Consider the following 14,492-nt stretch of genomic DNA (forward strand, 5'->3'; position numbering starts at 1 on the left):
GGTGACCTGCACAGAGCCGCTGGCAGCAGGTTGGACAATGACCGGAGGCTGGATGAGGCAGACTCTGCCCAGACCCGAGCTAGACCGGAGGCCACAGACAGATGAGTACAGGGCCTGAGGGCCAACTACAAGCCACAAAGTGTGTTTTAAAGTGGTGTTACTAGAGACTGTTAGTGTGAGAAAGCTTAGGGAAGTTATTGCTAAGTTATTATAAGAAGTGCATTGAGTGCTCAGGGCTTGCTGCTGCTGAGAGACATTAGTAGCCTCCCTAAACTACCTGCATAGCTGACCTGAGATATACAGAGACATTGGCCTCAATTCACTAAGCATATCTCCTGTCTTTAATAACGTTTCTAGAGCTTTCACTATGGCGATAAGGCATGTAGTATTCAGGAAACATTTTACCTCAGGCAAACCTAATGCTGGGAATAGACGGTACATTTGTACCGCTCAATTATGCCGCCCGCTCGTCCCCGCACATGCCTGGATCGATTCCCGCTCGTCCCCACGGGCGCTTTTCTTATCTTCTGCTCGGTTTTCCTTATCTTTTCCCATTGTCCCGCCTACGGTATCGAGCGCAGAATCGATCCAGCGGGTGATCGGACATGTCGGAATTTATCAATCGAGGCTCGAATGAGCGGTACAAATGTACCGTCTATTCCCAGCATTAAAAGTCTTAGTTAACTCTTCTGTCTTAAAGTTAACTCTTCAATCCTTAAAATAACTCTAATTCTAAAGTTAAAGACAGGCTGTTAATTAACTGTGTGTGAAAATAACCACAGAGGAGGTAACTTAACTACAGAGGAGGTACCTTAAGGAATGAATAGATAACTCTCTCACTGTGTGGTGGCAAGTTATCTCTTGCCTTATTATCTACAGCATGATCTTAGTGAATTGAGGCCATTGTTCCTGTCAAGTTTGTTTCAAGTCAGGAGTTAAAGTGATAAGTTACAAGTTCTTCAGTGGATGTGTTCTGCAAAATTACAGAGAGTTTGAGATTTAAAGAGAACTTAACAGTATTGAAGAAGATAAGTGGAGGAGGAGTTACATTGCATCTTGTGATACTAAAGTGTGCTGCAGGAGAAACCAGGTGATACCTGATCAAAATACAGTGTCAACTAAGTTGGAGTACAAGTTTTGCATGAACTCTAAATTAGAGCTTATTCAGCCTAGACGTCAAAGTGCATTTAAACAAAGTTCTATTGAGAGAGGGTGATATTGGTGGTATAGAGGGGTGCATCGGTCACTTTATATTTTATTTTATTTTGTTCTAACCCTTTCTGATTATTTGCTTTATATTTTATTTTGTTTGTTATTTTCGGAGGCCCTATCCCAAGGGGAGGTGTTTGGAGATAAAGTGAATTGAGTGTAATCATACAAAGAGTAAAGAGCCTAATGCTGGGCATAGACGGGTCGATCCGGTGGCCGATTAGCCGCCGGATCGACCGCAGCCGCGTCCCCGCTCGTCCGCGCGGATCGATTCCCGCTCGTCCCCACTGGCGGTCCTTATCAGCTGCTCGATTCCCTGCCATTGTCCGCCGGCGGGAATCGAGCGGGCACGGGTCGAGCGGCTTGATCGGGCCAGCTGAATATTATCAGCTGGCCGGATCAGCTGGTCGATACACGGTACACAAACGTACTGTGTATCCCCAGCATTACAGATTTGTGAACAAGTTGAACGTCCTATTCAGGACCAACCATCGGAATTGTGAATTGTTTCAGTACCATCTCAAGAACTGTCACGAGTTCCCCCAAGGTTTTGCTGAGCAATATAGCTTGGACTTGGTTAGAAGGGACTGAGAACTGTTTATGAACTGAACTGAATTGCTCAGTAGACCAACCCCTTAAACCCAGCCCACGCCCAACAACGGTACTGTGTATTGTATATGCTGTAAAGTGGATTGTTGTGCGAGAAGACCTTTGTAGCTCAAATACTTTGTGTGTAACTAACCTTTTTATTCCGCAGCTTTTACTGGTGCAGTGAAGTCCAGAAGATTGTGTTATTTGACCTTTGATGTGCAAGAAAAGTGTATTGTGACATTGAAGTGTATTTGGTTGATTCATTTCTACCGTGACCACGGTTATTTTATAAATCTTTGATCATTTCATCTGAGTCAGTGTCTGGTGAATTCCACTCAGCCGAGTGCCTGGTGCTAACGGATAAATCGGGTTACATAATTTTGGCATAGTTGGCAGGATGGAGGAATAGCTACAGCAAGAAGGTCAAGATTAGAGTTGCCCCGAATGGTTCGCCGGCAAACTGTTCCAGGCGAACTTTGGGTGGTTCGCTTTCGCATGTGAACTTTCCGGAAGTTCGGTTCGCCCCCATATTGCACCATTAGGGTCAACTTTGACCCTCTACATCACAGTCAGCAGGCCTGTTGTAGCCAATCAGGCTACACTATATCCTGCAGCCACCCCACCCCTTATATAAGGCAGGCAGCGCCGGCCATTATAGTCGTTCGTGTCCCTGTAGTAATTAGTGAAGGGAAAGCTGCTGGCAGACTCTCATAGGGAAAGATTAGTTAGGCTCTTGTAAGCTTGTTAGCTTGCTCCTGGCTGATTCTTATTCCTAAAATAGCACCCCACAACAGCTCTTTTGAGAGCTAATCTTGTTCTTGTGCTTCTTTCTTTTACCTTCCACCTCCCACCTTCCTCCTCCTCTCTTGTCTTGTCTTCCAGGGATTTGTAGGATGTCAAAAGCCAGCTTACATACATTGGCCGGGAATCTAATACAGGTCAACTGCTTTGAAGGCAGCTATGTTCACCACTATACCACCAACACTACATGCTGAAGCCAGCCTAGCATGTACCATTGTGATATACCCAAGAGAAAAATGAGCTTGCTTAGGGATTTGTAGGATGTCAAAAGCAACCTCACATACATTGGCCAGGAATCGAACCCAGGTCGACTGCTTTGAAGGAAGCTATGCTCACCACTATACCACCAACACTACATGCTGAAGGAAGCCTAGCATGTACCATTGTGATATACCCAAGAGAAAAATGAGCTTGCTTAGGGATTTGTAGGATGTCAAAAGCAACCTCACATACATTGGCCAGGAATCGAACCCAGGTCAACTGCTTTGAAGGCAGCTATGCTCACCACTGTACCACCAACGCTACATGCTGAAACTTCTTGGAGGAGACTTACTTCCTCCCTCCAAAAGACACACATACATCCCCATAAAATAATTCAACAGCAACTGCATGCACAGTCTCTGTGGCACAATCGGTTAGTGCATTCAGCTGTTAACCAAAATGTTGGTGGGTCAAGCCCACCTAGGGACAGCCTTGCCTTTTGTATTCAACAGTTGTCCAAAGAGAACCCCAGATAGCCATGTAGAATCATCTCTTTCTCTCTCTGGGCTTGAACCACCAACCTTTCGGTTAACAGCTGAACACGCTAACTGATTGCACCACATTGACTGTGCACACAGTTGTTGCTAAACGATTTTATGTGCATGCATGTGTGTCTTGTGGAGGGAGGAAAAAAGTCTGCTCCAAGAAGTTTAACCCAATTTTAAACAAAACCTGTATATATCAAAATTCTACATATATTTCTATGATCCTTTCATGATGACAAAGGCCAGAAAGAAGTAGGCAAAGGAGTGCCCATTTTTCCATACGGCTAAGCGGCCTCACTCACTTTTTCCTACAACGAAGCACCTGCTGTACAGCAGCAGAGTGGCGCAGCGGAAGCATGCTGTGCCCATAGCCCAGAGGTCAATGGTTCGAAACCATCCTCTGCTAGGTGTACTTTGGTGTTTACACCTTGCTTTACCACATTGGCCAATTGGTGGCCATAGCCCTGTAAGAGAAAGTGTCATTAGGGCCTTGCTGTAACATAGATAGTAGTGTAACTATTTCAACTAATGTACCCTTCTTAAACTTGAAGGTTATATACAAACGTAAGCAGAGTGGTGCAGCGGAAGTGTGCTGGGCCCATAACCCGAGGTTGATGGATCGAAACCATCCTCTGCTAGGCATGATTTCATTTTTGCACCTCGCTTTATCGCATGGGCAAAACGCTTTCCATAGCCCTGTAAGAAAAAGTGTAATAAAGGCCCTGCCGTAACCTAGATATTACGGTAGCTAAGACTACTCCTGGGCCTTTCTTGTAAGTGAAGAGATGAGTGAACTGTGACACCACACTTAAAAAACTAAAAACAAAACAGCAAACAGATAAGCTTCCCCATATTGGAGCATTGGATTTGGTAAAGTCTTAAGTCAATGTGTTGTAAGACACAAGTAAGCTTTAGGTTAGCAGGAATGGTTGCATGGCCACCTAGCTTTTCATCCTTCCCACCCTTGCCCTGGAATCTTCCAGACTTCAAATTGCTGTCCTTTGCTGTGTGTGTTACACCAGCATCATCCAGGGGGGCACATGATCTTTCTGAAGTCTTGAATTGAAGCCTGTAAGCAGTTTCACCATGTGTCCCACTGCTTTCATCTAGCAAATTAGGCAAATAAGCAAGCTCATTTTTTTCTTGGGTATATCACAATGGTACATGCTAGGCTGGCTTCAGCATGTAGCGTTGGTGGTACAGTGGTGAGCATAGCTGCCTTCAAAGCAGTTGACCTGGGTTTGATTCCTGGCCAATGTATGTGAGGTTGCTTTTGACATCCTACAAATCCCTAAGCAAGCTCATTTTTCTCTTGGGTATATCACAATGGTACATGCTAGGCTGGCTTCAGCATGTAGCGTTGGTGGTATAGTGGTGAGCATAGCTGCCTTCAAAGCAGTTGACCTGGGTTCGATTCCTGGCCAATGTATGTGAGCTGGCTATTTTACATCCTACAAATCCCTGGAAGACAGGGAGGAGGAGGGAGGAGGAAGGATTACACTCCCTGATTGATGTATACACATGCAAGATGTTATAAAGTAGTTTAGGCCTGCAATTTAGCATTCAATGTGATTTCTGCCCTTAAAACACTGCTTTGCATCAAAATCACATTTTTTTCTTATGACGTCTATTCCACTCAACCATGTCCCCCCTCCAGGTGTTAGAGCCCTTGAAACATCTTTTCCATCACTTTTGTGGCCAGCATAATTTTTTCTAATTTTCCAAGTTCGCCTCGCCATTGAAGTTTATTGCGGTTCACGAAAGTTTGCGCGAACCAAACTTTCGCGGTAGATTTGCGAACCTAAAATCGGAGGTTCGGGCAATCTCTAGTGAAGATACCACTCCAGGAACCAGTTCATCAGTCGCAGGGGAAAGACCCAAACCAGTTCCAACTACTTTCAGTATGGCATCAGTGGGCGTGATGGCAACCTATTTGCTGAAGTTTGATGGCACCAACATGTTACTACAAGATTGGGTTTAGAGATTCTGTAGTGCAGTTAAAGCTTATAAAGCACCCTTTGATGTTCATAGAGAGATTGCTATTCTGGCCCTGGCAGGAGATGCTAGGGAGACAGTGGTGACTTCTGATTTGCCTGAGCCAGCCTCTTTGGAAGTAATCATTGAAGTGTTGGAAGACATATATGGAGGCCCAGCTGGCCTACATGTGATCCATAAGAGATTTATAGACCGCACCCAAGGAGAGAACGAGACTATAACTCAGTATGCTAGTGCTTTGAGGGCCTTGATGAAAGTATTGATTCAAAAAGAGGAGAAAGGGGGGTCTCTGGTGTGGATACCGACTGTTGGCTGGTGAGCCAGTTCTTGTCCAGATTGAGGAGTGAAGTGATGAGACTGTATCTTAAGTTGCGAATTGAAGGAGAAAGTAAGATGAATCTTCAGAAGATACAAAGCCTTGCGAAGGAGTGTCCCAGAGAGGAGGAGAGTACTTGAATTTTCCCCTTTCAGTGGAATGTGCAGATCCCTAATCTCAGGGCAACAGAAAGGGTGGCCGACCCTAGTGGAACTGAAGTTGAAACTCAAAGCACCAGAGCTGCAGCCACTAGGGCATGCTCTTTAGGCAGTAGCAGTGTTAGGAAGACTTGCCTAAGGTCTCCTACTGAATAGGTGCTGGCTTACTGAACAGACAGAGCTGAGATTTGAACTCTGGTCTCCTGTGTCAGAGGCAGAGCCCTTAACCATTACACCATGCAGCCACTGCTTACAGATATGTAGCGAGAAATGGCCTTCTCTTTTGTGTTCAACAGTTGTCCAAAGAGAACCCCAGATAGCCAGGTAGATTCATATCTCTCTCTCTTCCTAACACTGCTACTGCCTATAGAGCATGCCCTAGTGGCTGCAGCTCTGGTGCTTTGAGTCCGCCAGGAGAAAAGTGTGATATAAATGTTATTTGTCTTGTCTACTTTTTCTCTTGTATTGAGCATAAATGGTAATTTTTAGGCCAGCTTCAGTTGGTACAGTGGTTAGGGTGCATGCCCACCACACAGTGAGACCCAGGTTCAAATCCCAGCCAATGTGAGTTGGCTTTTATGCTACAAATCCTTAAAGGGAACCTAAACGGAGAAGGATATGGATTTTTCCTTTTAAAATAATACCAGTTGCCTGAATCGCCTGCTGATCCTGTGTCTCTAATACTTTTAGCCACAGCCCCTGAACAAGCATGCAAATCAGGTGCTCTGACTGAAGTCAGACTGGATTAGCTGCATGCTTGTTTCAGGGTGTGATTCAGCCACTATTACAGTCACAAAGATCAGCTGGACTGCCAGGCAACTGGTATTGTTTACAGGAAACATCCGTATCACTCTCAGTTAAGGTTCCCTGTAAGCAACCTGTTTCTATTGCATTGAGCATAAATGGTAAATTTTAGGCCAGCTTCACTTACTACTGTAGTGGTACAGTGGTTAGGGTGACTTGCCCACCACACAGTGAGAGCTGGGTTCGATTCCCAGCCATGGTATGATGTATACTGGTTTTTAAAATAGTATAATTCCCTGGCAGAAGAGACCCTCCTCCCTCCGAGAGGAGGGAGGAGGCCAATTATAATCTCCCTAGCAGAGTGTGTAGCAGCTGTCCCATAACTAATTAGTGTAGGCAGACAACTGTTCAAATGGTATAAGGACCTTGCTTGGAGGAGGAGGAGGAGGAGGAGGAGGAGGGAGGGTGGGCGGGCCTCCAGCAGTGAGTTTGGCAATAATGTGTGTGTCTGCTGACAGTAATATGGATGGTCAAAGTTTTGCTCAATAGAGCATTATGGGGCGAATCGACCTTCCGCAAAAGTTTGCCTAATGCAGGCGAATGCGAACCCCCAAAGTTCGCCACGAACCGTTCGCGACATCTCTAATAGGCATAGATCAAAGATGTATACGCACATACAATTTTGATTGGTCAATCACTGACTAATTTTACCACCCCTGTGCAGTAAGTGGGCCAACAGACAATGAATTTGATGAACAGAGCTAAAATTGGCTAATCAAAATTGTATGCGTGTACCAGGCTTTACAGCTAATACTGTACATACTGAAAGTAGCAGGGATCAGCATACAATACAGCTGGTTTACAATCAGTAAAGGCACAGAGTAACACCTTACACTGTACACACTGGAAGTAGATCAGCACACAGTGCAGGCACTAGAGAACAGCTTATACTGTACATACTGTAGGCAGCAGAATTCAGCACACTGCAGCTAGCGTGCCGAAAAAATATGAGGATCACGTTGTGCGGCGCGCTTATCGCGCCGCACCGAAAAATGGGTGGGCCATGGACCAGAATGTAGGTGTGGTAACGGGTGGAGACAAATTTACATTAACCTAGCAATGGTGGGACATTAGATTAGGACAGTGGTGGTGAACCTTTTGGAGGCCGAGTGCCCAAACTGCAACCCAAAAGTCACTTATCTATCGCAAAGTGGCAACAGCAATTTAAACTAAATACTGTACAAACGTTTTAACTCATACATTAACATTATGGAAAATCCAAGTTGAAAATAAACTGTGAAGATAAACAATTTCATCCATCCTACTCCTGAAAAATGTATTCAATTTTTTAGAACCTCCCAGTTTTATTTTCTGTTTTAAAAAGCTAAAAAAGTAGGTTTAATGCTCTTGTCTCCTATGATAAGGATTCAGCTTTTCCCATAGTCTCGTAGTTAGCAATCATGTGACCCCCAACAAGACAAATTCAGCAATCGTGAGGCTCCCAACAAGACAAATTCAGCAATCGTGAGGCCCCCGACATGACAAATTCAGCAATCGTGAGGCCCCCGACATGACAAATTCAGCAATCGTGAGGCCCCAACATGACAAATTCAGCAATCGTGAGGCCCCCGACATGACAAATTCAGCAATCGTGAGGCCCCCGACATGACAAATTCAGCAATCGTGAGGCCCCCGACATGACAAATTCAGCAATCATGAGGCTCCCAACATACCAAATTCAGCAATCGTGAGGCCCCCAACAAGACAAATTCAGCAATCATGAGGCCCCCAACTAGACAAATTCAGCAATCTTGAGGCCCCCAACAAATCATAAGGCTCCCAACAAGACAAATTCAGCAGTCATGAGGCACATAAATAGACAGCATTTCACATAAATAGGCAGAATGCCCCTGTGACGGTTAATGCCACTACTCAGATGACTGATTACTGGTGATCTGCGGGATCACCAAGAATACAGACGCTATGCTCGATTATGTGTGATCCGCAGAATCACCAATAATGCCAGTATAGCAAGAACGAGAGCAGAGCGTAAGTGTGTGTCTGGTGCCACCGTAACTCTAATGGTTTTACAGGACCTTACCACAGGAGTTAGTCAGGAACACTCAGGACACCAACAGAACAGACTAGACACAAGGCCCCCCAGCGGGGCTGGAAGGTACAGACAGATAAATACGGTTCTAACGGTCACCTGTGGAGCAGGTGATTCAGACCTTACTGCAGTCGCAGAGATACAAATAGCACAGCTCTAATGATCACCTGTGGAGCAGGTGATTCAGACCTTACTGCAGTCTCAGAGATACAAATAACACCTCTAACCTGTGGAGAGTGTAAGTATAAGGTGCAAACAGTAATACTTTGAGGACCGCACCTGGAAGACAGGTGCAAGAGCCAATAGGAACACTGCTCAGCAACAAGTTCCTTCCGTAGTCTGGACTCTCCACGGGGAGGAGTCAGACAGGGAGAGGGAAGGACAGAACGTGAGTGACACCAGAGATAGGGTGTCACTAACAGGTCTGGCGTTCAGTAACGATCGGTGTAACACAGAGAGGGTCTGATTACCGGTGAACTGCAGCATCACCGAGAATGCAGAATATACCCGATTATTGATGATCTGCAGTATCACTGATAATCAGATATATATTCTAACCTCTGGACACCTGAGTTACAAGTGAGTGTTTAGGCAATAGTAACACTTTGAGTATACACAGAGGAAAGTTCCTTCCAAGGCCTAGACTTTCCTGGGGGAGGAGCTAGGCTGAAGGTAGGAAGGACAGAGCGTGAGTGACACCAAAGAGGGGGTGTCACTTACAGGTCTGGGAACTGCCTCTAACAGTAAGGCCAGTTCTCGAGGTCGGACAAGCCAGGTCGTCAACACACGGACAGACAAAGTACAGACTCAGGAGACAGACACGGAATCCAATGAACAGGCAGGGTTTGGCAACGGTGTATCAGATTAGCAGGGTACAGAATCAGAAGGCAGATACAGAGTCCAGGAACGAGCAGAGTTTAGCAACAGGATATCAGAAATAGCAAGGTACAGAATCAGAGTTCACAAGAAAGGTCAGGCAGGCAGAAAGTCATCTATATATATAATAGAGTAAGTGCCTCAACCTTCAAGCAAGAAGAAGAAGTAGGGCCCTGCCCCCAGGGCCGGTCCAAGCAAGAAGAAAGGGCTGGTCCAAGCAAGAAGAAGAAGTAGTGTCATATCAAACCAAGGGCAAAGAGGGATAATTTGCATATTCAGTAGCAGTGCATTGTGGGTAACCACAAATGTTCTCTTATAGCTGAATTATTGCAGATTTGCTTCTGTTTTAAGAAGGAAAATTACACCAAGCTTTGCTTTTTTTTTAGTACGAGGGCTTTTTGGTCTCTTTTATCCTCCTATACATTCTTAGTAGTTTGGGTCACCCTGAGCTGCTTGGTTACTCTGTTGTACTGGTCCGAACCCTATCTCATACAGCCTTATCAATCCCTGCATGTACTGATGAGGGCCAAATGTCAGAAATAGGCTGTCACATGTGGGTTTGATATGACTGTGTAAAACTTAAAGCTATAGGCTTGCTTGACTTACCAAGGGTGAAAATGAATAATTTGCATATTTAGTAGTGGTGCATTGTGGGTAATCACAAATGTTCACTTATAGCTGAATTATTGCAGATTTTCTTCTGTTTTAAGAAGGCAAATTACACCAAGCTTTGATTTTTTTTTAGTAGAAAGTATTTTTGGTCCTTTTTATCCACCTATATATTCCGAGTGGTTTGGGTCACCCTGAGCTGCTTGGTTACTCTGTTGTACTGCTCCAAGCCCTATCTCGTACATCCATATCAATCCTTGCCATGTACAGATGAGGACCAAAAGTCTGAAACAGGCTGTCACATGCGGGTTTGATATGGCTGTGTAAAATTTAAAGCTATAGGATTGCTATACACCAGTGGTTCTGGATGCTTGCTTGGCTTACTAAGGGTGAAAAGGAATTATTTGCATATTTAGTACTAGTGCATTGTGGGTAACCACAAATTTTTCCTTATAGCTGAATTATTGCATAATTCCTTCTGTTTTAGGAATGCAAATTACACCAAGCTTTGCTTTTTTTAGTAGGAGGTCTTTTTGGTCCCTTTTATCCCCCTATACATTCCGAGTGGTTTGGGTCACCCTGCCTGAGCTGCTTGGGTACTCTCTTGTACTGGTCCAAGCCCTATCTTATACAGCTGTATCAATCCCTGCCATGTACTGATGAGGACCAAAAGTCTGAAACAGGCTGACACCAGTGGCTCTGGATGCTTGCTTGGCTTATCAAGGGGGAAAAGGGGTCATTTGCATATTTAGTAGCAGTGCATTGTGGGTAACCACAAATGTTCACTTATAGCTGAATTATTGCAGATTTCCTTCTGTTTTAAAAAGGCAAATTACACCAATACAGTGTGCGGCATTGCAGGAAGTGACGACAGTGGAACGCACGATGGAACATGGAAGAGGTGAGCCGTCAACACCTTTGGAAACTATGCTAGTACACAGATACAATTCAATTAGTACTTTAAGCTATCAACAGAATCTGGCTAAGTGTGGATCCCCAGCTCCGGCCGGTTCTAGCACACTTTGGGATCTGCCTATGGTCTGAGTGCTGACACACAAGTGTTCACGACGACAGACAAAGACAGAGTAACAACTCCAGGTTTAAATACTGACAGCAGATTCAAGCAGCCCCGCCCGAGGGGCTGAACCAACCTGCAAGGAAGATTGACAGGTGGAAGTCAGCTGACCACAAAGTCAGCTGATCTGTCTCCTCTGCCCATAAAGGTCCTTTAGCTCCATGTAAAGGTCCTTTTGCTCCATGCGCAGGCGTGTGGACCCAAGCTGCTGCAACAGAGATCCCTGTCCCAGCTGAGTCGGGAAGCGACACCCAGGATGGCTTGGCCAGAGAGGTGACATCAGGTGTGAAAGCAGCTGCGCTGCTTCCCACCACAGAGGTAACGTTTTAAATCGTTACATTACCCCTCCACCTGAGGCGTGGACTCCGGACAAGCCCCAGACAGGTCCCCAAGAGACAATGATTGCAACGTCCTCATCTCATACCCACACTCTTCCCCTGATCAGGTACCAGAGTCGAGGACTGTCCTGTTTCAGATTCAGGATTTTGAAATAAAGTGTAAATGTGATAGTCACTGCATTTCTCGCATTCAGAACATAAATATAAATTCTCAACGGTGCGAGATCTCTCATGAGTGACAATCAGTGCATCAGGCACAAAACATTTCCCACACTCAGAACATGAATACGTCTTCTCATCGGTGTGAGACTTCCAATGACTGAGAAGTTCGGTGTTATTTACAAAACATCTTACACACTCAGGAGATGAATAAAGCTGTCCCCCGCAGTGTGAGTTTCTATGATTGACAAGACCTATGTTATGTTTAAAACATTTCCCACACTCAGAACATTAATGTGATTTCTCATCAGTGTGAGACTTCCCATGACTGAGAAGTTCTTCCTCACATACAGAACACCAGTACAACTTCTCACCACTGTGAGATTTCCCATGAGCAACAGGTCGCAGTTCAGGTACCAAAGAGTCCCCACACTCAGTACATGAATATGATTTCTCATCAATGTGAGACTTCTCATGACTGAGAAGTTCCTCCTCACATACAGGACACAAGTACCATTTCTCACCTGTGTGAGATTTCCCATTAACCACAGGTTGCAGTTCAGGTACAAAAGAGTCCCCACACTCAGAACATGAATATATGTATCCCCTAAAGTGAGGCCTACTATGATTGACAAGATCTAAATTATGCTCAGAACCTGAATGTGGTTTCTTATTACTTAGAATCTGATCAGATAATGGAACTGAGGACTGCACGGTTTCACACTTCTGAACTTGATTTGTTGCAATAAGCAAGCTCGACCCCTGCGCAGCAGATCCATGACTATAAATAGTGCCATCACTCTCATACAGTTCGGAAATGTTATCCGCATTGTAGCTCTCAAGCTGTTCCTCAAAACTAATCTCTGATCCCAGTGAGGTCGCACTTCCCCTATACGAATTCTCACCAGAATGCGATTTCTCAGGAATAATAGGTTGTGCAGGATGTACGTGGGACTTTCTATGATTGAGGAGATCTGCATAATATACAAAATCCTCTTTACACTGTGAACATGGAAAAGATTTATCAGACGGACGGGAGGTATCTAAATCGGGGAAATATTTGAGCGACAGATTTCCCACCATAAGTTCAGTTACACCAGCGCATGGTTTCTGGAGACCGGGATCTGAACAAGTACCAGATCCCGTATTTCCCGGAGATGGCGCAGCAGACTCCTTAAAATTCGAGCCTCTCACCATCCCCAAAAAATGTTTCCTTGACTTTCTCTTGCAATTCTGCACCCAATGATCTTTTTGTCCGCAATAGAAGCAAAGACCCTCTAGGCGTCTTCGCATCCTCTCCGATTCAGATAACCTAGAGTGATGCCCTAAGAATTTCGCTGATGAGGGCACTCTAGATTCAATTACAGGAGGGGGTGACACAGGTGCAATAGAGGTTAAAATACATTTAATTGACTCAGTTGGTTGGTCAACCTGAGTCTGCAATGTATTAACCGTTTTCTTGAACTCATTAAGAGTAGCGGTTAACACATCGATCCGTTCACCAAGTGTCACCATGTTTTTTCTGGTCTGTCGTTCAGTAACGATCGGTGTAACACAGAGAGGGTCTGATTACCGGTGAACTGCAGTATCACCGAGAATGCAGAATATACCCGATTATTGATGATCTGCAGTATCACCGATAATCAGATATATATTCTAACCTCTGGACACCTGAGTTACAAGTGAGTGTTTAGGCAATAGTAACACTTTGAGTATACACAGAGGAAAGTTCCTTCCAAGGCCTAGACTTTCCCGGGGGAGGAGCTAGGCTGAAGGTAGGAAGGACAGAGCGTCAGTGACACCAAAGAGGGGGTGTCACTTACAGGTCTGGGAACTGCCTCTAACAGTAAGGCCAGTTCTCGAGGTCGGACAAGCCAGGTCGTCAGCACACGGACAGACGAAGTACAGACTCAGGAGACAGACACGGAATCCAATGAACAGGCAGGGTTTGGCAACGGTGTATCAGATTAGCAGGGTACAGAATCAGAAGGCAGATACAGAGTCCAGGAACGAGCAGAGTTTGGCAACAGGATATCAGAAATAGCAAGGTACAGAATCAGAGTTCACAAGAAAGGTCAGGCAGGCAGAAAGTCATAACAAATAATACAGTACAATTCCTAACGCTAAGGTGTGAGATCCTTGGCTGTCAACACCTTTGGAAACTATGCTAGTACACAGATACAATTCAATTAGTACTTTAAGCTACCAACAGAATCTGGCTAAGTGTGGATCCCCGGCTCCGGCCGGTTCTAGCACACTTTGGGATCTGCCTATGGTCTGAGTGCTGACACACAAGTGTTCACGACGACAGACAAAGACAGAGTAACAACTCCAGGTTTAAATACTGACAGCAGATTCAAGCAGCCCCGCCCGAGGGGCTGAACCAACCTGCAAGGAAGATTGACAGGTGGTAGTCAGCTGACCACAAAGTCAGCTGATCTGTCTCCTCTGCCCATAAAGGTCCTTTAGCTCCATGTAAAGGTCCTTTTGCTCCATGCGCAGGCGTGTGGACCCAAGCTGCTGCAACAGAGATCCCTGTCCCAGCTGAGTCGGGAAGCGACACCCGGGATGGCTTGGCCAGAGAGGTGACATCAGGTGTGAAAGCAGCTGCGCTGCTTCCCACCACAGAGGTAACGTTTTAAATCGTTACAGCCCCCTTAATATGGTAGCCTCCCCAGGTTAGGTAGTGAGTGACAGGGACCCGCATTAGATAGTGAGTGACAGGCGCCTCCAGTTAGGTAGTGAGTGACAGGGACCCCCGTTAG

The 14,492-nt window shown here is 45.3% G+C and overlaps 1 protein-coding gene across 1 annotated transcript; it reads right to left on the bottom strand.

Moving 5' to 3' along the window:
• Positions 1-11,643: 11,643 nt before the first annotated feature.
• Positions 11,644-13,020, bottom strand: LOC137537842 (zinc finger protein 614-like). The gene is made up of 2 exons (XM_068259795.1): positions 12,102-13,020; positions 11,644-11,981 (listed from the first exon to the last, which is right to left on the bottom strand). The coding sequence occupies exons 1-2, from the start codon at positions 13,018-13,020 to the stop codon at positions 11,644-11,646; spliced, it is 1,257 nt and encodes a 418-aa protein (XP_068115896.1).
• Positions 13,021-14,492: the final 1,472 nt, after the last annotated feature.

Source organism: Hyperolius riggenbachi, chromosome 11 (assembly GCF_040937935.1).
Source record: "Hyperolius riggenbachi isolate aHypRig1 chromosome 11, aHypRig1.pri, whole genome shotgun sequence".
NCBI classification, from domain to species: domain Eukaryota; kingdom Metazoa; phylum Chordata; class Amphibia; order Anura; family Hyperoliidae; genus Hyperolius; species Hyperolius riggenbachi.

Bases quoted from the DNA above. Each gene is read 5' to 3' on its own strand.
- LOC137537842 (XM_068259795.1), bottom strand. From the start codon at position 13,020: ATGCGAAGACGCCTAGAGGGTCTTTGCTTCTATTGCGGACAAAAAGAT. The intron at 11,982-12,101 runs GTGAGAAGTTGT...AACATAACATAG, and splicing joins TCATGGGAAATCTCACAGTG to GTCTTGTCAATCATAGAAAC.